This window comes from Neurospora hispaniola, assembly GCF_033458365.1.
Source record: "Neurospora hispaniola strain FGSC 10403 chromosome Unknown B0T23scaffold_7, whole genome shotgun sequence".
NCBI classification, from domain to species: domain Eukaryota; kingdom Fungi; phylum Ascomycota; class Sordariomycetes; order Sordariales; family Sordariaceae; genus Neurospora; species Neurospora hispaniola.
This window is the reverse complement of record NW_026944412.1, coordinates 3158861-3180967: the sequence shown is the minus strand read 5'-3', so window position 1 is coordinate 3180967 and position 22107 is coordinate 3158861. Positions and strand designations below refer to the sequence as shown.

General features: G+C 53.2%; 8 protein-coding genes across 8 annotated transcripts; 5 read left to right on the top strand and 3 right to left on the bottom strand.

Annotated features, from left to right (window-relative positions):
- Positions 1-373: 373 nt before the first annotated feature.
- B0T23DRAFT_225053 (uncharacterized protein) lies at positions 374-1804 on the bottom strand. The gene is made up of 2 exons (XM_062833800.1): positions 1575-1804; positions 374-1500 (listed from the first exon to the last, which is right to left on the bottom strand). Exons 1-2 carry the CDS (start codon positions 1575-1577, stop codon positions 466-468), a joined length of 1038 nt encoding a protein of 345 aa, XP_062690353.1. The 5' UTR covers positions 1578-1804; the 3' UTR covers positions 374-465.
- A 308-nt stretch (positions 1805-2112) lies between these two features.
- Positions 2113-4488, top strand: B0T23DRAFT_225042 (uncharacterized protein). The gene is made up of 3 exons (XM_062833799.1): positions 2113-2246; positions 2310-3020; positions 3088-4488. Exons 2-3 carry the CDS (start codon positions 2412-2414, stop codon positions 4351-4353), a joined length of 1875 nt encoding a protein of 624 aa, XP_062690352.1. The 5' UTR covers positions 2113-2246; positions 2310-2411; the 3' UTR covers positions 4354-4488.
- Positions 4489-4853: 365 nt separating this feature from the next.
- On the bottom strand, positions 4854-6822 carry B0T23DRAFT_225038 (ribosomal protein S5 domain 2-type protein). The gene is made up of 2 exons (XM_062833798.1): positions 5933-6822; positions 4854-5865 (listed from the first exon to the last, which is right to left on the bottom strand). Exons 1-2 carry the CDS (start codon positions 6562-6564, stop codon positions 4896-4898), a joined length of 1602 nt encoding a protein of 533 aa, XP_062690351.1. The 5' UTR covers positions 6565-6822; the 3' UTR covers positions 4854-4895.
- Positions 6823-7152: 330 nt separating this feature from the next.
- B0T23DRAFT_447392 (uncharacterized protein) lies at positions 7153-10100 on the top strand (the record flags this gene model as incomplete). The annotated part of the gene is made up of 6 exons (XM_062841002.1): positions 7153-7300; positions 7442-7506; positions 7746-7904; positions 7940-8089; positions 8150-9313; positions 9445-10100. The coding sequence occupies 6 exons, from the start codon at positions 7153-7155 to the stop codon at positions 9844-9846; spliced, it is 2088 nt and encodes a 695-aa protein (XP_062690350.1). The 3' UTR covers positions 9847-10100.
- On the bottom strand, positions 9718-13875 carry B0T23DRAFT_224996 (phosphatidylinositol-3,5-bisphosphate 5-phosphatase). The gene is made up of 2 exons (XM_062833797.1): positions 10031-13875; positions 9718-9800 (listed from the first exon to the last, which is right to left on the bottom strand). The coding sequence occupies exon 1, from the start codon at positions 13769-13771 to the stop codon at positions 10190-10192; it is 3582 nt and encodes a 1193-aa protein (XP_062690349.1). The 5' UTR covers positions 13772-13875; the 3' UTR covers positions 9718-9800; positions 10031-10189.
- A 1361-nt stretch (positions 13876-15236) lies between these two features.
- B0T23DRAFT_224977 (uncharacterized protein) lies at positions 15237-16930 on the top strand. Its single transcript, XM_062833796.1, has 3 exons — positions 15237-15469; positions 15526-15870; positions 15936-16930. The coding sequence occupies exons 1-3, from the start codon at positions 15459-15461 to the stop codon at positions 16879-16881; spliced, it is 1302 nt and encodes a 433-aa protein (XP_062690348.1). The 5' UTR covers positions 15237-15458; the 3' UTR covers positions 16882-16930.
- Positions 16931-18238: 1308 nt separating this feature from the next.
- Positions 18239-19699, top strand: B0T23DRAFT_422944 (uncharacterized protein; the record flags this gene model as incomplete). Its single annotated transcript, XM_062839813.1, has 2 exons — positions 18239-18401; positions 18441-19699. The coding sequence occupies 2 exons, from the start codon at positions 18239-18241 to the stop codon at positions 19697-19699; spliced, it is 1422 nt and encodes a 473-aa protein (XP_062690347.1).
- Positions 19700-20648: 949 nt separating this feature from the next.
- Positions 20649-21926, top strand: B0T23DRAFT_224959 (serine hydrolase-domain-containing protein). Its single transcript, XM_062833795.1, has 2 exons — positions 20649-20989; positions 21080-21926. Exons 1-2 carry the CDS (start codon positions 20893-20895, stop codon positions 21919-21921), a joined length of 939 nt encoding a protein of 312 aa, XP_062690346.1. The 5' UTR covers positions 20649-20892; the 3' UTR covers positions 21922-21926.
- The last annotated feature ends 181 nt before the right edge of the window (positions 21927-22107 follow it).

Genomic DNA, 22107 nt, shown 5'->3' with positions numbered 1-22107 from the left:
TTTGTTGGGAATTGTATATAAGGTATGGGTGGTAGATTCAATACTCAGAATAGGGGCTAGTAGCCTGACAGGCTCTTGAAAACATTGTGATGCATTCGAAGTTCATAATCGCAGACAAGTTGTGGGTTCTCGTGAAGCTCATGCATCAGCGCAGGGACCCTGTAGAGCACAAAAAGTATAGTTCAGTCTTTCAAAAAGGGGGCATGAAATCCAATCGTAGACTCCTGGTCTGCTTGTACACACTAGACTCATGCTATGCCAACTTGTTTTATTATACCTGAGCTAAGCGGGTAAAGAAATGCTGCAAGAATCATAAATCATCCCTCAACAGTTCTATCAGCTCGTTACCTTCCGCCAGCACCACCGGCACCGCCGGCACCACCACCACCCATGAACGAGCGCGCCCTATCAATCTTGTTAGTGTTCTCGAACTCCCAGAAGCTAAGAATAATCAAAGGAATAGACTTACAAATCGGCAATGTTGGGATCGTTCATGAGCGAAGACATGTCAGGCAGACCGCCGCCGCCCTGGAACTGGTTCGCCATTTCCCTGAGACGGGGGTTGTTCATAAGGTTGGACATCATATCAGGGTTGCTCATGAGGTTCTGGGCCATCTGGGCAAACATGGGGTTGTTCATGATGGAGCCGAAATCGGGCATGCCACCACCGCCACCACCAGCACCAGCACCGGCGCCAGCGCCCGCACCACCACCACCGCCGAACATGCTCGCCAAGCTGCTCAAATCAGGCATGCCACCGGCACCACCGGCACCGCCACGGGCGGCAGGCGCATCATTCTGAGCCTCGAGCTCCTCAACCCTCCTCTTGGCCGTCTCAAATCCCTTCTTCATCGCCTCACTACCGCCGTTGCCCTCGTACTCAATACCCTTCTGGTACGCCTCCATGGCGCCCTTGGCGTCGCCGAGCGCGAAGCGCGCAAGGCCCAGGCGGCTCCACGCCTTGGTGTACTTGGGGTCGATAGCGACGGCGGCCTCGGCATCGGCGCGAGCGGACTCGTGGTCGCGCGCGGCAGAGTGGGCGGCCGCGCGGTTGGACAGGTAGACGGCGTTGCCTGGGTTTAGAGTGAGCGCCTGGGTGTAGAGGTCGATGGCGGTTGGGTAGTCCTTTTGGGCCATGGCGGCGTTGCCTTTGGACTTGAGGGATTCGGCTTGCTTCTTGTCTTCTTCTGTGGGGCCATTGCTGCTGCTGCTGGCCGCAGCAGGGGCGGCGGACGAGGAAGCGGTGGTGGAGGAGGCAGAGGCGGCGGCAGGCTTGGTTTGCTTGAGCTTCTCGTAGACGGAGTAAATCTGGAGCAGGTTCTGGGAGCCGATGGCCTCGGTCACGGCGGCCTTATCGGAGGGGTCAACACCAAAGGCCTCGCCGATGCAGTTGACGGCAATGTCGATGTTGTCCTTGTCGTCGGCTTGGAGGGTGCCGTCGGTCAAGGAGGTGTTGAGGAAGTCGCAGATGGCGAGCGCGAGGCGCTGCTTTGTTGTCGTCTGTTTGAGAGGAGGAGGAGGAGGGTTAGCTTTCATCTAGTTCGAGGAAACGGAGGGAAGTTGATATGGCGTACCATCTTGTGTATGATGATGTGAGCGTTGTCGATCTAGGGGTATCTAAAAGAGAGAGAAAGAATGTCGTGAAGTTTGAGGCTTGGGTTATTTTGGTTGGGCCACGGGGTACCTTAAGAGAGATATGACCTGACAAGAAAGATGGATGCGGGCGGGCGGGCGGTCTGTACAATGGGGGAATGGGTAGGTAGGTACAGCACACTGGTCTGAATGGAGGGGATGGCAGAGGGGCTGCAACAGCGGGACGCTTCTAGAATTGGATGGGGCGGGCAATCAAACGCCCACCTGCAGTGTACAATATCCTTGCAGACGAGGGCAACTGCGGGGTCGGCGGCTAGCTTGAGCTGCTACAGAAAATAATGTGTAGCAGACGATGAAAGCCCCGGATAAGATCTCAGCACACGCTTAACTGTACAGATCCCCCCTCCAAAACCCGAACCCTTGGGGTTCCATTGCGATGCGCTCCCGGTGCCGTTGGGTGGAGCCTCGCTGATGTCACGCATGTGAAATGCACAACGCAACGCCCCGGTGACAGTCCGTCGCGGTCGCGATTGCGGTTCAAGACAGCGCCTTAGTTTTTTTAAAAACAGCCTTCACAGCTCGGGCTTCCCTCCCGCCCCTCATTAGGTTGACGGCGCTGCTTTCCATCGTCTGTCGTCCACTCCTTCTTTTAGGTACTACTACTTATGTTTCTCTCCGGATATAACAAGGCGGTCTGCTGACCTGAACCACACCAGATCAATCCATAACCATTTCTACAGCTTGTATTTTGTGGCGACGACGGCGACGACCACGACGGTCACCGAATCATTTATCCCCCGCATCCGATCAAGCACAAGATGGCGACGCCAGGCACCAGCTCACGAGCCGGCCCAGACCCCGTACCAAATAACCTCACACGTTCCAATACAGACAACTTCAAGCGATGCTGCATCTGTTACGAGGATGAAGGCGAACGCACTACCGAACCGGTCATCCATCCTTGTACATGCAGTTTGCCCGTCCACGAGACATGCCTTATACGATGGTACGAAGAGATCCAAAAGCGGAACAGCCGTGACGACGTGAGCTGTCCGCAGTGCAAGGCTCCCTTCAAGGTCGAGGAGCCCTTTGACTTTGTCGTGGCTCTGCGCGATACGATACATTCCCAGTTCAGCAAGGTGTCGCCCATTATCCTCGCGTCCATGGCCGTGAGCGGTACCTTTGCCAGCTCTGCTACATACGGTGTTGTCGCTGCCTCCTGGTTTGCTGGCTACGAGACTGCACTCGGGTGGGTCGGCCTTCAGATTACTTCTGGTCAAGCTGTTGCCGTACCCGTGGCAAGAAGTGCGGGAGTAGGGAGAATAATGATGAGGCTGTGGTCGCTATCTTCCATTGCTCCGGCCGTCGTCCTTAGTCGAGCTTTGCCGTTCCTGGCTAATTTCTTTTTTGTTCCATTTTCCGCCATGGTTTGTCAACCCTTTTCCTCATCCTATCTCCACGGTCGATACTGACTCTAATCTTTCACCTCATCAGTACGGCCTGGCACTCATAACCCAGGACGATCACCCAACATGGCCACCCTCACCCACGTGGGCAATGGTCATGATGCCTTATATACATATGAGTTATATCAGATTCTACGATTACTGGCTAAGGCCGATCGACGATCGCCTCAACCGGGCTCTACGGGGTCTCGAAACCAGCCTTCAGCCCATCGAGAGTGCCGCCGGCGAATCCGAGGCCGGAAACAACGACAACAATGGAAACCAAGACCGTGGAAGCCGCTTCAGCATGTCCGACCTCCTAGACCTGGGCCGCACCGCTTGGATTGTCCTCATCAACCCCCCAGACCAGAACGAAGCAAATCTAGATGATCCTTGGGGACTAGGCGCTAATGCCGTCAACGGTAACGATGGCTTCGACTTCGAAATAGGCGCCAATGCCGCCAACGGTAACGATGGCTTCGACTTCGAAATACGCGTTAATGCCGTCAACAATAATGCCGTCAACGGGAACGATGGCTTCGACTTCGATGATTTCCTATTTTCCGACCTTGACCGTCCGGGGCCTCACGATGAGGAGATTCCCACTGCCACCGACGGTGCATCAGGTGGGCTCTGGGATGTGCCTCCACTGCATCAAGGCGTACCAATTCGTATGGTTTGGGGAGGGGGTCTACAGTATCCAGAGTATATGCAACCACAACCACAACCAGCTCCACCCGAACCAGCACCAGCCCAAGCAGCACCAGCCCAAGCAGCAGAAGCCGAGGCTCGCACCCCGACCCCAGCAGTGCCAGCGCCCGCGCCCGCGCCAGCAGCAGTAGCAGCAGCAGCAGCTCCACCCCCACAGCCCGCAGCACGGGAAAGGAACGACGACGACCAAGACGGCGTGGAACTCCCCCCGGTTTCCTTCACAGATCTCACCAACAACGTAGTCACCTCTCTCCTCTTCCCCTTCATCTCGTACGGCATGGGCGAGCTTCTCCGCCTTTCACTGCCGAGGTCGTGGACTTCCCCACCCAGGCCCATTGGCACGTCAGGGTTCTTTAGGAGTGGAAAAATCATGCAAGGAGGGCCCGGCGGTCTGCTGCAACAGAGATGGGGACGCAGTCTGGCGGGTGGCTGTCTGTTCGTGGTAATCAGGGACGTGTTTGAGCTGTATGCCAAGTACAGGAATGTGCAAGCGAAGAAGGCGCGGAGAATTGTGAGAAAAAGGGGGGGAGAAGGAGGAGGAGGACAGAGGTCTAATCGGAGGGCTGCTGGCGCTGGCGCTGGCGCTGGCACTGGTAATCAGTAGGACTTTGCCAGTCTCATCTCGCGTTCGAGGCGGGGGTGGTTTTGGTCAGTACTTGACCAGACGTAAACTTTTGGAAGGGTAATAGTGTTGGGTGAGACGTGTTATTGATCCAGCGAGAATTGGGACAGGTTGGGCGATTGGCATTATGCAGCGAACTGGGTCGTGGTTTGGGTGTGCATTTACATGGGTTTTGGCGTTACAACTGCTTGTTGGTCTCCTTTCTGGCCTTTGTATATATATATATTCCTTTGGTTTTTTTTCATCCCCTCATGGTGAAATTGGTCAGGGGAATTCACATAGCGTTTTTCCGTGTACATAAAATTCTAGAACTGTATGGGATAACCGTGGTAGCGTTCATGGTTGTAAAGACACAGGTTGAGCGGTTAATTACTAGGAAAATTGACTGGATGAAGAACACAGCCTTCTCAACACTTTTCCTAACAGCCAGTGTATATTGAACTCTTGGTTTTTCCCCTCTGTATCATGCATGCTAAATCAACCACAGGCATCATAAGTAAACACAAACCCCTATTTAGCATCCATCAAGCCAACCCTTCCTTCCCACCCAAATAAAGCGCACTTCCAGATCCCGGCTTACTAACTACCACTGCCCCCTCCCTCTGCTCCTCCGTCAACTCCAACTTGCTATAATACTCCCTCTCTAGTGCCTCCTTGACATTGTTCACCTTGTCCGCCGGCACCAAATGCACGCTACATCCACCCCATCCCGCACCCGTCAACCGACTCCCGTAGCTGCCCGCCTGCCGAGCAATCGCGCAAATCCGATCAATCTCCTCGCATGAGCACTCGTACACCTCACGACACGAATCCTGCGTCTCGTTGAGTAGGGCACCTAGGCAGCTGTTGAGGTCTTCTGGCGTGCTTGTAGTTGATGATGATGATGATGATGATGACGAAGAAGAGGAAGTTTCAAGAAGGTTCATGAGCTTGAGTACCCGCAATGCTTCGCTGAAGACGTGGATCGCTCGTTGGCGCAGCTTAAAACGCTCGGCGCGCACGGGGAAACGGGAGGTGAATTTCTGGTCTAGTTCGGAGGTGGAAGGCAGGCCAAGGACGGCGGCGATTTCGGAGCGGGTGTAGCCCTCTTCCTTGGTGAGGGTTTGTTTGGTTAGCTCGAGCAGGTGTTCGAGCTGTTCAGTAATGGATTTGCTCGAGGTTGCGCCCGAGTTATGCTCGGAGAGGGCGAAATAGGTTTCGTGGAACCCGTGAAGGGAAATGCCCAGGGGAGAGGCGTCGCCGGGCAATAAAGTGCCGGGAGGGTTGAGCACGGCGTTGAGGTAGGCGGCTGCGAGCGTGCATTCGACGACGCGGAGGTTGTAGTGGATTGGACCGGTGACGAACTTGTCGGCTGTGACGAAGGATTGGGCGATCAGGAAGGTGAGTTCGGGGGTGGTGGGTGGAAAGGAGACGGGGCAGGCGAGGAGGGTGGGCGTGAAGGAGACGAACAGGGCGGAACCACGCTCGGAGAAGACGGAGGCTGATTGATCCATTCTGCGATATCGTGTCAGTTCTATGTCCTTGTATCAAATGAAATTTGATAGTTTGATGCTTGACATACCCTCCAGAGTTCACACCAACGGCTCTCTCACTGACAATAGCCAGCTCCGTCAACTCCTTCTTGTCAACCGTCTGCTCGCCATTGGCCGCCATGACAGCCAAAGCACTAGCCGTGACAAAAGCAGCACTTGAACTGAGTCCTCCACCAGCCGGGACGGTGCCGTCCATGAGAATCTGCATGCTCTTGGGTTTGAAGTCGGCCCCGTGCTTCTTGCGCAACAGCTCCAAAGCCCCGCGTAGGCCCGACTTGAAGTAGTTGGTCCATTCGTGAACGGTGGCGTCGATGTCGACGGAATCATAGGGAATGTCGAACTCGCGCGACTTGAACTTGGAGTCCTGCACGTTGGCGATCTGGATCCTAAAGGTGCCTTCCTTGGGAGCTGGTAGGTGTGTTGAGACGGCAACGATGGTGTCGGCAGTGATGGCCATAGGAAGCACAGAGTACAAAGAGTAGTCGATGTGTTCGCCGATGATGTTCACTCGGCCCGGAGAGCGAGATACGAACTCGGGCTGGTGGCCGTAGGTGGACTCAAACTTGGAGAGAAGGTTGTTCCATCGTTTTGTTTGCGTGTCAAGGGCATCACGGGTGTAGATGTCCTCGAGCGAGTTGGCGATGGGGACCGGTCCGGACATTGTGATGTTGAGTTTTTGGGGAAGTATCTTGAGAACTGGACCAGCTAATTGAGGACCGGAAAGGAGAAGGAAGGTGGAAGATGGGCTGGAATAATGGAAGAGGTAGAAAGAGGGTTAAGGTAATGAAAAGGGAGCTCTCATCAAGCTTGGAGTAGGTAGTTGCCCCACGAATCCCGGTACGAGCTGCCCCGCACTGCCGTCACTTACAAAGACCCCTAGAGGTAGGGTACAGCGACCAGGGTAGCGGGTAATTGAACTCGAATGGAGTTGCAAGATGGGGTTCGGTGGAGGTTACTCCGGGGTCACTGGCTGTTTCGGGTAGGTACCTCTAGTTTATCAGGTTCTTTGTAGACACTGCGTTTGTTTCACGATGAGTTAAGGAATCTGCTGAGAAGACCCAACTGCTTTCACCTGATCACTATTGAGTGTAAAGTCGTGGACTTGAGAGAGTGGATTTGAAACTCATAAAACAGCAGAGCAGATGATGAGCTTTCGGGGAACACAAATCGAACATGAATGATAGAAACTTGGGATGAACGCCACGAACAGCTCCAGTTCTCCTCAGTGATTTGTGCGGTTACAGACGGCATGTACACAGCATGGAGTGCTGCTTGGTCCCGCGGGGCCCCAGAAACTCTCCAGCTTTTTTACCCCGAGCAATTGGCCGATTGCGGGGCTGTCCAAGGTTCCAACTCTTGTCGTGATCTTGTTCGTTCTATTCTGTATCTTTCCCGAGGTTTGTTCAAGGATGCTCATCAAATCGTGCCCGATGGGATGCTTTCTACCCGCAAACCCTTTCTGTGTTTTGATGTTCAGCTCTTGGGGATTTGGGGTAGTGTACTGTGGTACTTAGCTATGTAGATACCTCTATGTACAGCGGTGCAGAACTACCTAGTACTGCTTGCTGAATCGGTGGGTATCCAAACTTGCACATACGATCTGGTAAGCAGTTTGTGTACCAACATGATATCCCATCGTATACGCCGAAAGAGAGAGTATCTGTGTCTCTATCCCAGTCTTAGACAAGCAGCAAAGGTGCAGAAAAGAAAAAGGACATTCGGTACATAGGTAGTAAAGATGGCACTTAGAGGTACACTACCGTCAGATAAGGTATCCACCTGAATGTCATCCATTAACAGAACCCACTATGTGGAGCTCTACGGCCGCACTGTACCTTGCAGCTTAGTTCACACATCCGTCTGCCAAGCAATCGAAAGCTCAACCTCGAACTCATCTCATCAGCACATGGATCCAAACTTCACAACACAACACGCACCAATCTCCGACAGAATGCCACACTACGACACGGAATGGTTCGATTCCCTAGTCACAGCAGCCGGGTCTGTACTTGATGAGAACCCGTCCATCTCGACAGACGAAGCCTGCCAAAAACCCCAATTCAGTGGGTCTTCCTCCCGCCCTCCGTCACTACCTCAGCAACGAATTAACTGATCTCAACGTAGAGGTTCCTGAATCATTCACTTTCAGGCAGTTAACAGGATTAGCTGGGAGGTACCTCAACAAGGTGAGCATCTAAGTTGCTGTAATAGCAAGCTGTCAAGTAGCAGCTAACCCAGAAAACCAGAACCTCACCACCAGCACCTCCGGAAGACCTACCCGACAGCAATTCACCCTAGCAGTTCTCACGTGCCTACTTCTCAAAGACCGAATCGCACCCGATCAAGATTCAACAAGTGCAGACGAGAACACTTCAGAAAACGAAGATGGCGAGGATAGCCTCTCACCAGGAACCCGCCTAGCTCGCTCCATAGCACGAGCAATCTCCCCCGTCTTCCCTCAAAAACCAAACAGCCACTCGAACGACCTCGACGACTCCAATACCCAACTCCGCGCTCACCTCACCACCCAATGCCTAGCAGCCGCCGACGCAGGCTTCAGAGTCCTCGAGCTCCTCGCCTCGCGTGGTCCAGAGAATCTTGACAACCCTGACGTCCTCGTCACGCTGATCGCCTACACCAATCCCACCGAGGAATGGACGACTCCCGAGCTAGCGGCTCGCGCCACCCTAATCCTTCAGCAACACCTCGATTCCGCCGAAAAGTCCAACTCTAAGAAACAAGACTTCATAACAACCCACATCCTCCCCACCTACCTCCGCCCCCTCTTCTCTCGCTCCTCCCCTTCCCAACCACTCATCACCCCCTCGGGCCGCCCATCCGCCTACGGTCAAAACCCCGACGCCCGACCTTCTGGCCTTCCCGATGACTCGAGCAAGACCAAACCGTGGAAATTCGTCGATCTGCGTGCCATTACTGTGTTTGACTGGACTGTTTCTGAAGCGGACGAGGAATCGACAATTACCAACTCTTGGCCGCTCTTCATTCCGGTGCTGCTGACGCTGGCGGATGATAACTCCACTTCCGTTCGAAGAAGAGGGCTGGTAATTCTGAAGAAATTCTTGGACAAGTTCCCGAATAGAATTTTGAATCAGACAGGGCTGAACAAAGTGTTTGAGGATACGGTTCTGCCTACTTTGAGTTATCTGCCTAGTATCACGCCGGAGGACGAGTCAGTGCAGTTGCTTGGGCCGGCGTATGCGGTGTTGAGGCGTTTGGCGGGGAAGCTGAGTGGAGAGAAGAAGAACAAGTTGCTGGATAGAGTGGTCAGGGAGGGAATATTGCTAGGGTATTTCCATGCTAAGGAGTATGTGAGGATCGTTGAGGTGTTGTGTCGGGAGATGGGAGAGGTACTGATGGAGATGGGGGTTAATGCGGTTAAGCATCTCAAGGTACGTGGTATTTATTCTGTGCTACTGATGCTGATGCGTGGACGCTCAAAGTTGAATTTGACAAGAGGGGAATGGGAAGACAAGAAAACGGAAACAATGCTAACCATTCGCGTCGTCAAATTTCGTAACAGGATATCATCCCCATGCTCTCGACAATCTTAACGGATCCATTCGCCTCCCTTCATCCCCCAACCCTACTATCAGCTATCAAAGCCCTTCAAGTTGTCCTCGCAACATGTTGGCCTCGGATCCCCAACTCGCCTTGGCAGGGTGAGATTATCAATTCCCTGGTGCTCTGCTGGCTCAATCTTCACGCCTCTGATTCCTTGGAAGACACCTTCCCGGCGATTAGACAGGCACTCGTTCACACAGCAGACGCCCTCGCAGCTGTCCTGGCTACGGAGGTGGAGGAGGGCAAGCCGGCCATCAGTCTCTCCGAAGTCGTCGAACCGCTAGTGGCGAAAGAACCTTGTCTTTCCCAGCTCTTCTCCGCGGCGTCGAACGAGGAACAAGATTCGGGGTTGGAGTGTTGACGTTGTCACAGAGGCCCTGGGTTCGGGTTCTCGCCCTGCCTCTGGATGGTGAGCGAATCTGTTGGTCATCTCCGGCTTGAGCCCCAAGGTCCCGTCTGCGTCTTCTGGAAGAACCCTCTCCGGGTCCGTAATCATCATCGTCCTCAGCAGCCCCGTCCATTCCATGATGAACACCGCGACTGGCCCCACACATAGTCAACACCCTCCTCGTCTCATTTGGCGAGACAACGACAAAGACCACCGACGAAGCCCGCCTGGTGCCATCCCTTTCCTTTTCATCCACGCCCTTGATCAGATACCCCGTAGTATCCTCGCCCTCTTCTGGCCCAACAACCACGGGCTCCTAGTCCACCGGCTGCTGCTTGAAAAGGCTCTTCCCCCTCAACCACTTCCTATAGGCTTTATACCTCTTCTTCTGCGCGTCTTCTTCCGTCACGGTGAGCGGGTTCTCGCTGATCCTGAGCATCTCAATGTAAAGCGCTTTGTCATCGTCCGCTAATCCACCACCACCACCACCAATAATTCCATTCCCACCACCAGGCGCACCTCCTCTATTGCCACCACCACCACCTCCCTCAGGAGTTCCATACCCACCATAACCACTATACACACTTGAAGCATACCCCGTAATCCCCAACCCATCCCCAACGCTACCATCCCCATAACTCCCCACCACCATACCCCCATTCACCTCCCCATCTTCTTCTTCCACAACAACAGAAGCAGGATACTGCCAACTTCCATTCACATACTCTTGGTACTCAGGCTCCACCTCCCCGGGCGCAATCTCGCTCGACACCACCAGCGGCAAGTGGTGCGGGTGGCTGACGTAGCGGGCGTAGTCTTCGGCCTCGGCAGCGCTGACGGTTGGGTTGAGCGAGGAGTGCACCACTTTGGTGAAGGTCGATTGGGCAGCCCGGGTTTTTTCTTGGGCGGAAAGGTGTTTGTTTTCTCCTAAAGGGGTGGTGGTGTAACCGTTGCTGTTTCGGTTGTTGGGGGTTTGTTGATACTGCTGGTGAAGGTTGGAGTGGTAGTTGTTGAAGGGGCGGTACGGGTAGTCGCCGAGTTCGGTGCTTTCGCTGGTGTTGTTGTTGTTACTTGAGGATTCGCGGCCGAGAGTTCGAGAAGGGTTGGTGGTAGTGTTGTTGTTGTTGTTGTTGGTGGGGTCCGAAGGGCCAGTGGCGGAGGTGGTGTTTGCGGCGGTGGCAGCTTCTTTGGTACCGCTGCCGGGGAGCCAGCGCTGGAGGGAGAGCCCACGGTGGTGACCTGGTGCGTTACCGCCGTTGTTGTCTGCGGCAGCAAGAGCGGCTTTCTCGTTCATCGCAGAGGCGTTATCCGCGGCATCTTCAGCTAGATGCTTCGTTCCCGAAAAGTGGTCGGCGCGGTTGGTGGCAAACGTCACCTCCTTCTTGACCTTCTTCCTGTCGTGCGTATGGTCGCTGTCACCGGTCCCGCCTACCTCGCCGCGCACGCGGAACGGGCTGAGGTCGTACCGGCCGTCCTGGGTGGACTTGAAGGGTATGTACCTGAGGGTCGAGTTCATACGGTACGCAAACATCTTGAGGAAGGACGAGAGCGTGGAAGGACGGTAGTACTCGAGCCAGTAATCGTCATAGCGGGACACGGGGATCTTGCTTTGGGGTGAATTGGGCTTGATGGCGGGATACGGCGGCAGGACGCGTGGTTTGAGAAACTCGGGCGTGTACCAGTTGATGTAGTGGCGCTTGCGCTTCTCCAGCCACTGCCGTGGATCTTCGTGGTGCAGGTAGTAGTCGGTGCCCAGATCCCAGAGCATTGGCTGTCCTTGGGCGAATATGTAGTTACCGAGGAACAGGTTGTAGGCCTCCTGGCGCTGACCGTCGAGAAAAGCGTTGTTGTAATACCGCTTGAAACTCTCAATCATGTCGCGCGAGTGACTGGTCCACTGATTGATCTTTCGGTATGTCTCCATGGTGTTAACGAGCTGTGAGCCGCCATACTGGACGGCAATGGTATCTCCATGGTCGTGGTACATGTGCGTGAACAGGTTGACGGCGTCGGTGTCGTAGTTGACGGTGGTGTCCTCCAAGATGCCGAGAGCATGGAGCTGGTGGCCAAGGGCACGCTTGCCAATCACGAACTGGGCCGCATTGGTTCGGTCCAGACAGTCGATACAGTTCGTCCGTGCGACTCCGTTCTGGACCCGGATCGGGGAAGTGTGGCCATCACCGTTGTGGAAGAAGCCGGTCGTCAGGACAACGTCCTCAGCGATACTTTCTAGTGTCCCGATGACATCCTGGTCCCGACTCTTAGCGGCTCGCGACATGTCCCAGGCACGGTAGATGATCTTGTTTTCCTTGGGCAAGAACTGGTTAAGATATTCTACGGCGCGGGTGTACTCGTCCAACAGTTTACTTTCGCGCGGAGTGCGCTCCCGCGCCTTCACCAGGTTCAGCACATAGATTGGTGCTCCGTACCGCTCAAACAGGTTATCAAAATGTAGAGCTGCTGCTGTGTAAAATGGGTCAACGAGGTTCAGCTCGATGGGTGGCTTGGGCGTCACGCCCGTGTTGTCTTGAGTCCAGTACAGTGGAATGGAGCCTCTGTGCTGTACATACGAGGTGTACGCTGGGCTGGCAAAGAACTTGGGGCCCGGGGCATGGAAAGAAGTTGTGAGTGACTCGGACACAATCTGCTCAGTCTCGACATCGTTTGCTACATATCCCAAGTCGTTGGCGCCGCGTTTAAGGAACCTTGCGCCGGCAAAGAATCTGCTTCTTCTGGCAATGACAGTAACGTGGACGGTTCGTCCGTAGATGGAGATGGCGGCTTGGTCAAAGTAGCCGTGAATAATGGGACGACACCAGTCATAGGGAGTGTTCAAAGCGTTGGCGACAGGTTGAAGCAGGTGGTTGTTCCAGACGAACATGGAGTTCAGGTCATCCTCCATAGGGCCAACCTGACCATTCAGCAACGCCTCTCGCTCTCTGGTGATGTTATACTGCAACGTGCGAGTGATATCATACGAGTAGCTGTAGTAGAAAGATCTGGTCAAGTCCAAGTTGTTGAGGATGCCCAAGAAGCGCGTCTCCTCGGTATTGCGCTGGTCTGTCTTGAAGCTGGGCGAGGTCAGGGGAATGAGATCGGTGCCATCGATTTGGTAGACATAGTGGCCGCCTATCATGGCAACTGTGCTCTTTTTGGTTATGAGCAGCATGTACCATGGGCCGGTGAACTTGATGAAACCAAGCAGACCCCAGGTAGTGCAGCGCAGCTTGAGACCACCAGTGCCCTTGTTGCCGTCGTCGATGGTGTCCAGCAGCTGGTTCATATCTTTCTGGGAGTAGATGGTCTTGTCATCCGTAATGCTAAGCTCAGAGGCGTCTTCTGCGGTACGGTCAATTTTGAGGATGCGGTAGCGTTTCTCAGTGACATCGCCGCCGACCATGTAGAAGCGACTAGCGGTTTCGTAAAGACTGAACTTGTGCATCTTGTGCTTCAGCCTGGACCGGGGTCGTTCGCCAGAAGTGCCATCCATCCTGCCCACATCTTCCTCTTCCTCCTCGGGGGCCAGGGCACCTGAACGTTGAGTCGGATCTGGACTGGTGGTGCGGTGGAAAGGCTTGGCGACAGCGGGCTCGTCATCGTCGTTGTCACCGACGCCAGCGCCGGCACGCGATGATTTGTCCTTTCTCGAGCCTTCGGCCTCGGCATCGGCACTGGCATTATTGTGAAGGAGAGGAAAAGGCGGTTTGGCCGACCCTTCGCTCTCGAAATCGGCCGGAATAGGGGGGGTCTTTGGGTTCTTTGGGTTGAGGTTGTTTGGGTCCCGATCGGAACCTGAAGGCGGCGGCGGCGGTGATATCGAGCTTGTAGCGCCCGGCTCGGGAGCGCCGCCGGCGAGGGCGCTGGCAACAGTAATGTCGCTTTCGGCTGCATCTGTCATCTTGTCCGCTATTTTCCCTGCCTGACAGGGAGTATACGGGCCGTCCTTTATGCAGCAATCGACATGGCTTGGTCAATGCCCAATGTTGATGATGATGATGCCGGTGATGACGTTGAGCAGAAGTTCGGATAAGATCTGGAGATGTACCCTGACGGCCACCTGGGGTCCCTGGCACCCAGGGCCTTCCCCGCTGTTTCCATTCAGGTAGCTTCAGTGACTTGACCACCTGCACAGACCTCTTCCAAGACTTATTCTAGATTAGGTAGCTCCACACCCTCCCGTTCATAGATTCCAACTCTTCCCGATTCTCTTACCGTTGGCACCTATCTCCATCACCTTCGTCACTCTTTAACTCGTTCCGATCTTTCTCTTGATTGATATCGGCACAAATGGGCTTGTGCCCTCTGTGTTCACGCAGTGTGATCCCAGCTCAAGCCACGTATAAATCACTGCTGGGAGACAATACGAGTTGTTTTTATTTTAATTCCTTTCTTCACATTTGGCCATCTGCTACATCGATCAGAGCTTCGCCTTGTCAAGTGGGCAATGGGAAGGAAGAGCCTCATGACGGTCATCACTTGTACACTTATGTTCGTATGCTTCTTTTCCCGTTTCACCCATTGCCCCAGTCTTCCAAACATGAATTATGAGGTACATATCCTCCTTTGAGAGGGATCATCATCTCAAGGAGGACTGTGTGCCTCCAACCCGTTCAAACGATCATAAGAATAAACCGACCACGTCACGGTCAGTAAATCACACCTTGGGTATACTCTTGGAAGCGCCCAAGCGTCTTGATTATACCCTTGAACCACAAATTCGAGGCATGACAGAATTTCTGGTGGACTCTGGCCGATATGTTTCCAAGTCGTTGTAATCCCTACCACAATTTCGTGATGGTCTTTTTCCAGCCACGACGAGCGGTACTGGGCTGTCCGTGTTTGTGTAATTCTGACCATCGCTCGCCGTCGTCGAGGTCGCCTGTTTCGGCAGAAGGCAAATCCGAAGAGCAAAGTCCTCAACATCTCACATGGGTATAGTAAACTCATGAGTCGCTCGAGACCTGGTATCATGAACCTGATTTTTAAGATGGCGTGCAAGGCTCGGGGTTCGACAGAGAGTACACTGACATTAACCTTCTTGACAGATCCAGGTCCCGAGATGCCATGCATCTGGGTATCCTCGGGTTGGGATGCTCCATCAAGGCCGCACGTCCGCTCGGCAAACATCAAGGCGGCCGTGATCTCGTAATGCAGCATCGATCAACAGATGGAACTCCAGGCATATCCTCACAGAAAGGAGCATGAAAACGAGATATTGGTCACGGCCCATGTTTGCCTTCACATTTTAGTTCCACCACAGCTTTGGAAGGAGGGGTTTATCAGTACCTGGGCGGCGTTCAGGTTCTCACGAGTGCTGCAGCATTGCAGTTTTTCATCCCAAATCATCCCAAGTCCCAACAGTTTTCGAAAATTTCTGCCGTTTCGTGGTCGTCTTCCTTTTCACAACCCCGCGTCACAGAGATCACCATTGCAAGATCCTCCTCCGTTGTTGCGCCAGACCCTAAAGATTCTGACCGTGAGCGTCTCGAGGAGGAGTGTAAAACAGCTTCTGATCGAGTTGAAGGAAACGAATTTTACCTCTGGCTTTTCCAGCGTCCCATCACTTTTCCACGGAGGATTACACCATGGCCAGCGTGTACGTCCCTGCCAAATTGACGCCAGTGTGATTCTTGAACTGACACCTCATTACAGATCACCAACCACTGTAGGGGCAACAGTGACGATGGAACAACCCTCAATTGTGGTCACCTCGTCTCCAGATGGTAGTGTCGCGGTCACGCATGAGCCTGGCGCAGGTTTGTTAACAGAGACATGCGCGACGCCCGAGTACACCTTACTTAATTTGGGACCATCTGCGGTTTACGCGCCCTTTGTTGGTTGCGTAAACACCAGGCAAGACTGCTGCCCGTTCCAGCCGCAATCATCGGTGGAAATAGGGTTCAATGACGTGTATCCTGAAACCTCCGATTCTGAACAGGCGGTCCTAGAACGCTGCCCCGCCGACTACTACTCGATCTCAGCCAGTTGCTGCCCCAGGTAGGCACCACCTGCATTTGAGAAACGTAACTCAGACTGGTATCATGCTGACCATGACTCCGTAGCGGTTACACCCCATGGACGACTGACCTAGGAGGCCAGACACCGTGCTTTAGTGTCCTCCAGGCAGCAATGACACCGCCTCCCATCACGAATGCGAATACAGTATCATCCAACGGGGCCAACCCCACCGTTGTCGTCTTCGACGTTGTCTATGCCATAGGTTACCCCGTTCAAGTGCCCGTCAACAGCTTTCCAGCGGAGGCCATCGCTGGTACTGTGTCGACCGTTCTTGGACTGCTAGCAATTGCAGGGCTGGCTTTGTTTTTTTACACACGGCGGCAGAGGCGGGAGTTTCTCAACCTGGGAAACGAGCTGAACGACCTCCATGGCCCTCAAAGAACTCTGGAGCCCACAAACACATTCCGGTCAGGAGTACAAATCAGCGGGTCCAGCAGTTTCAGGGATGACAGGACCATAGTCGAGGATGGAGCATATTCACGGAAGTCAAAGGAATCCGAACGGAGTCAGCAACGACACTCGCCCTTTGACGGACACCAATCCATGGCCCCACCGGTCAACACCCCTGAGAAGGATAGCCTCCACAGAACGTCAATCCGTGAACTGCAATCGGAGCAACAGGGACTAAATCAGAAATTCAACTTGCAGGTTGAAGAGCCCGACCAACAAATCCCTCAGCATGAAGAAAGCCTCTCGCACTTATATGCCAGCGAGCATGATCTTCCCATTCCCTCGCCATTCGAATTGGACAAGCCACAACTACCTGCACTCTCACATCAAGGGGAACTGAACGCAGACGACATAGTCATCGTGAGCAACTTTGGGGATGAAACGTTTGCTTCTGCTCACAGCAGCTATGACTCGAGCCTTTTTCAAGGTCTGACAGTTGGAACCGCCCGTCCAGAGCGTCTCTCACGTGCCTACCCAAAGGTTGTCTATGTAGAGCAGAAAGATGACGGAAAGTCTCTGTCGGGTGAGGCAGCGAAGTGAGCACTGCTCGTTTCCCTTCATCTGGGGGAAAATGGAAAGGAAATTGGAAATAGGCAGCGCTGTGAATGTTTTACAATTAGGTATCAGATGACGCAAGTTCACATTTGGCGCAAGTCGTACCTGTGGGTAGGTAAGATCCGGAAAAGAAAAAGGTTCTCGGTTGTGTTCAAGACCGGGGAAATCCGGGGTTCGGTCAAGATCACGAAGCGGGACTTGGGCCTTCTGGTGATGTCAATACGTCGCAAACATGTGTACTTACTGTTAGACAGACGAGACCACGGTGAACACATGTTACCAGTAGCTGCGCGTCTTTTGATTGAGGAAGAGAAACATTCGATTAATACGGTTGTGGAACCAGCCCTTATTCACATCATTCCATGTCCATGCCTTTCACCTCCTATTACGACGATCAAACACCTAGAGCGCACAAGAACAGAAAGTGGTTAGACACCTTGACTATTTTGTACAACAACCGGTAAAGATACGCTCGCTGGCAAGCCGAACCACATCGAGGTTCCTTGTTCTAGGCGCAATATCGAGTAAATCAATCACCTCCAACCGGTCTGTACCTCACGAGAGCTTCCAAAGATACGTACCACCACACTGCACAATAATATCGACCCCAACGGTCCATGCCATACAAAATCCAGCACACAGAGGTACAAACGACCAATACGAGGCATAATCACCAAGCTAGTGCCGTGGTGATGAGGTACAAGTACACAAGTGAGACTGTTACACGGGCTCGGTAGTCCGGGACTGGAGGAAAGGTCTAGAACCTACCGCGTTACCACACTTATACCAAACATCTGGGACAAGCCAATTGCCTCTCATATGACTTGATGCACTGTGACGTGCCGAGATACCAGCTCAGCAACGGGTCTGTTTGGTCAAAGGTTGTTTCTTGGTATGATGCTAATGTGCAAAGGAGCCCCATCTGAGTGGGAGGGACGGATGGGTAGTATGGTGGACGGAGGGATGGACGGATGGATGCCCGACTTGTGCTCAGCTACTGCAGGTACATAAAGCCATAGTCGGTCTCTGGGAGGGCTGCTTGGGTTAATGGGGGAAGGAAGAAGGGTAATTTGTTGTTGACCTCTGTGACCTGGCAAAGCTCTTCATAGAACAGATAACAACACGGTGATCCACAGACCTTAAACTTTGCACGAATCCGTCGTTGACTTGGTACGACAATACCTCAGCTACATCCTCGTTTTCTATTCATATCTAGGCTATTAGAGTGTTTTAACCAGAGCATTATTATTCTTGGACCAACTTGAAAATATACTCACCACTTTCATAATATCTACCGAGAACTGTATATCAACACGTCGTTCGGCTACAGTCACCCTTAAAGATGCATCGTCTCACAAGACGACCAAGCGAGTCTTGTCCTCCCGATCCCGCCCACCGTCCTCGTTCAGAGATAAGTTCTCGACACGATGACGGGAAGAGTTATCGAAGTCACCGGCGACAGTCCTCCCCGGCGTTGACACATCGCCGAAGAGAGAGCCAAAGAAGTACGTCAATCATCAGCGATTCACGCTTCTCGACCATAGATGAAGACCATAAAGATGATCCTGAATCGGAATTCGACCCCCGGGATGTTTATTACCTCACACACCCTCTTGATCCGAACAGGGACAAGGATGAAGAAAAGAGTCAATGGGATTTGGACCTGGAAGCAGGGGATGCCATGCCAATAAAACAAAAAGACGGGCATGATGAAGATGCACGCTCTACTCGTTCACGAGGCAGAACAAGACGACCATCTACCATTGGCACTCTCTCGCCGCGTACACGCTCACCAGTGGATCGAAGTCGTCGCCAGTCAGTGCGACCAGGCCACGGAACAGGTCATCACCGAAGAGAACCCATACGATCAAGACCGAGGCGAGAACCAGATCATGAAACATCAGACTCCGAAACAGCTATCTCTCCTCGCACCCGCCGACGCCGCGTCAACCGGTCACCAACACCTCCACATAGAGGTTCAGTTATTCACGACGTTTACTATCCCCGTCCACGTCGAAGATTCCGCACAACACCCTATCACCACCTCAACTACACCGACGACGAGCGGGAAGAAGACACATACCACAACAACTACCCCCGATCCTACCACCGCCGCGCACACTCCAACCCTCCGTCCACTTCTTACCATCACCAGTCCCGCCGTCCCTCGCTCAACCTCGCAACCCTCAAATCCTCCCCCAAGACCGCCTCCCTCCTCAAAGCCGCCTCCCGCGCTCTCGAAGCCGGCGCCGCCACCGCTCTCAAACTCCGCAAGGACTCGCCCTCCACCCCGCTTTTCTCCGCACAATCAGGCTCCAAAATCGCTGCAGCAGCTCTCGGCGCCGCGGTCGTGGACGGGTTGATTGAGCATGAGCAGAGGCGCCATCCGAAGCTGATGCGGAAGGGCGGGTTGAGGCATCATGTGGTTAAGCAGGTGGTGCAGAGGGGGGTGGCGGGGTTGGTGGGAGGGATCTTGGAGGAAGGTTTGGCTGGTGGTAATAATGGTGATGGTGGGGATGAAAAGGGGGAAGGGCGACAGAAAGGGGGACGGAGTGGGAGAAAGGAAAGTGTCAAGAGAGTTGCAAAGGGGATGGTGAGGGATTACGAAAAATGGGAGAAGGGGCAGGTCGATGATGGAAAGGGAACGGGTGGGAAGGAAGAAAAGGCGGGGAAGATTGAGAGGGGAAGAAGGGAGAGTCGTGAAGAGAGGGAGAGAGACACTGGTGGAGAGGAAAGAAGAAGGGAAAGGACGAGGGAGAGGGAGAGGGGGAGGGAGGAAACCGTTCGTGGAAGGAGAAGGTAGAAGAGAAGGAGTGATTGGTTAGGTTGTTCAACTGATAGCTCCCAACAATGCGGTTGATGTAGAGTATTCATCCGAGGAGATGAGTTTTCACCCAGATCTCGAAGACAACGAAAAATTCGGATTCCGATCGGACGGTCCAGGTATCAGATATGGTTCCGATCGGGATGCTTACCGATCAACATGACCGTGAGAAGATCAGCAATGCAGAATATGACAAGCCGGAGGGCTAACGTACCCGAAACATGTGAAAAGAAGTTGGTGACAAGGGCATTTGAGCATTTAACTGGGATTGAACTGCTGGGGAAAAGCGCCATCAAAAGTTTTCTGTCAGAACAATGTCAACATCTCAAATATGTATGTAATCATTCCTTGTTACACAACATCCAGCTGTAGACTGCAGCTTCCTGTCATCCAAGACTCAACTAACATGCGGAAGCAACCCTGGCATACAATCATGGCATGGGAAGTATGCATGGAATGGCGTGAAGTAGGAGCAATGTGCGTGTGTGCAATGGTTTTATTGGTGGCTTCTTTGTATCCAGCTGAAGTACCTCATAGCAGAGTCAGATCTGAGACAGAGTATAATAGCTTTACAGCTGCAGACATGCAACGAATCGGCTCAAGTACGCGATGCGGAATCGACATGTTGATGCAGAAGGACTAGAAACTTTAAAGTATCATCTCCCACTTTCCACCTCAACGTGACGACAAATCAAGGTGGACTGGAACTAATGAGCAGAGAAGGCGCCATTGACACTCGGAAATATTTCGGTCTGGACCAGCCGTGCCTCTTACACTCGGCTCGGAAACCGTTCCAGGCGAGCTTGATCTTACGCTCACCCATCGGACTTCCTCCAACGAATCCCCGGAGTACCGAGTTGTGATTGCCGGAACGTGGACCGCAGTACCCAAAGTAAACAGGAAAAAAGTTGGATGATACTTTCCCGTCAAAACATATTAAAAGCTGTGGTTATCAAGTTAGCTTGAGAAATACTTGTTCCTGCTTTGTCTTCTTAAGTGAAGGACTGCATCATCTCGCTTCTTTGGTTCTCACAACTCCTCTCTTCAGACATTTATTTCCACTTCTCCCATCTCGCCATTCAACTTGGATTTACAGCAATAAGAATTCAGCCCCGAAGCTAGAAACAAACCAACACAAGAAGACTTAGACGCAAGTTATAGCATTTGGCACTATGGGTTCCGTAATGCAAGAAGAAAAGCCTAAGATGACCCGGGTCTTAGCCCTCCACGGCTACGGCACCAGCGGTGAAATCTTTCGATCACAGACAGGTGAGTTTTCCTCCTCCTCCTCCCCCCTCCTCCCCATTCCCTTCCTCTTCACCACCTGTACCAACTCTAACACACAATCAACCCAAACAGCCGCATTCCGCTTCAAACTCCCCAAAGAAACATATACCTTCACCTTCCCCAACGCACCCCTGCCTTCGGCCCCGACCGTCGGCGTGGACAGCATTTGGAACCAAGTCCCCAAATTCTACGGCTGGTGGCCGGTCCAATCCTCCAACATCTCTGAGATCCGGACCTCGCACGACCATCTGGAAGAACTTCTTTCTTCCGAAGAAGGTCCCTTCGACCTAGTCATGGGTTTCTCCCAGGGCTGCACCTTGCTCATGTCCTACATCCTCTACCGCTACCAGGAACACAAGCTGACCCGACCAGCTGGTGAGAAATTCGAGTTGCCCTTCAAGGGGGCCATGTTCATCTGCGGGGGCCCTAGCCTCCATGTCCTGCAAGACCTGGGAGTGGACGTGACGGAAAAGGCGTGGAAGGTGCACAATGCCACTGCTGCCTTGCTTCACAAGCGTACGGAGCAATTGAAGTTCAAGGCGGATAATCCTGATACAATTAAACGCGGGGAGGGGCTGTGGGATGAGGTCGGGGACTTGATGCATGATCCGACTTCGAAGAAGGAGGTAGATCCGGAAGATGTGTTTGGGTTGGATTTTACCGACGAAAGAATGCGGATGGCGGTGGGGAATCTGGGAGAGATCGTGCCGACTGTGCATGTGTATGGTGGAAAGGATCCTAGGTGGCCGGCCAGTGTCCAGCTGGCGCAGATGTTTGAGGGCGGGATGAACGAGAGGTTTGATCATGGGGGCGGACATGAGTTGCCGAGGACGACGGAGTGTTCGATGAGGATGGCGGAATTGATGGAGAAGTTGAGGAGGAAGGTTGATGGGTTGGAGAGGGAGGAGCAGTAGAGAGGTTACCTTAATTACATGCTGTTTTGAACGGTCTCGTTTTCGTTTTAGGCCAGTCTCGCTTTTCATACTTTTGATAGACATGAGGAGGGGATGGCAGATGGTGGAACTAGACAAGAAACGAAGAGGGAAAAGCATATCATATCATAGATAGGAAGAACGAACCCCTAGTTAGCATGGTAGCAT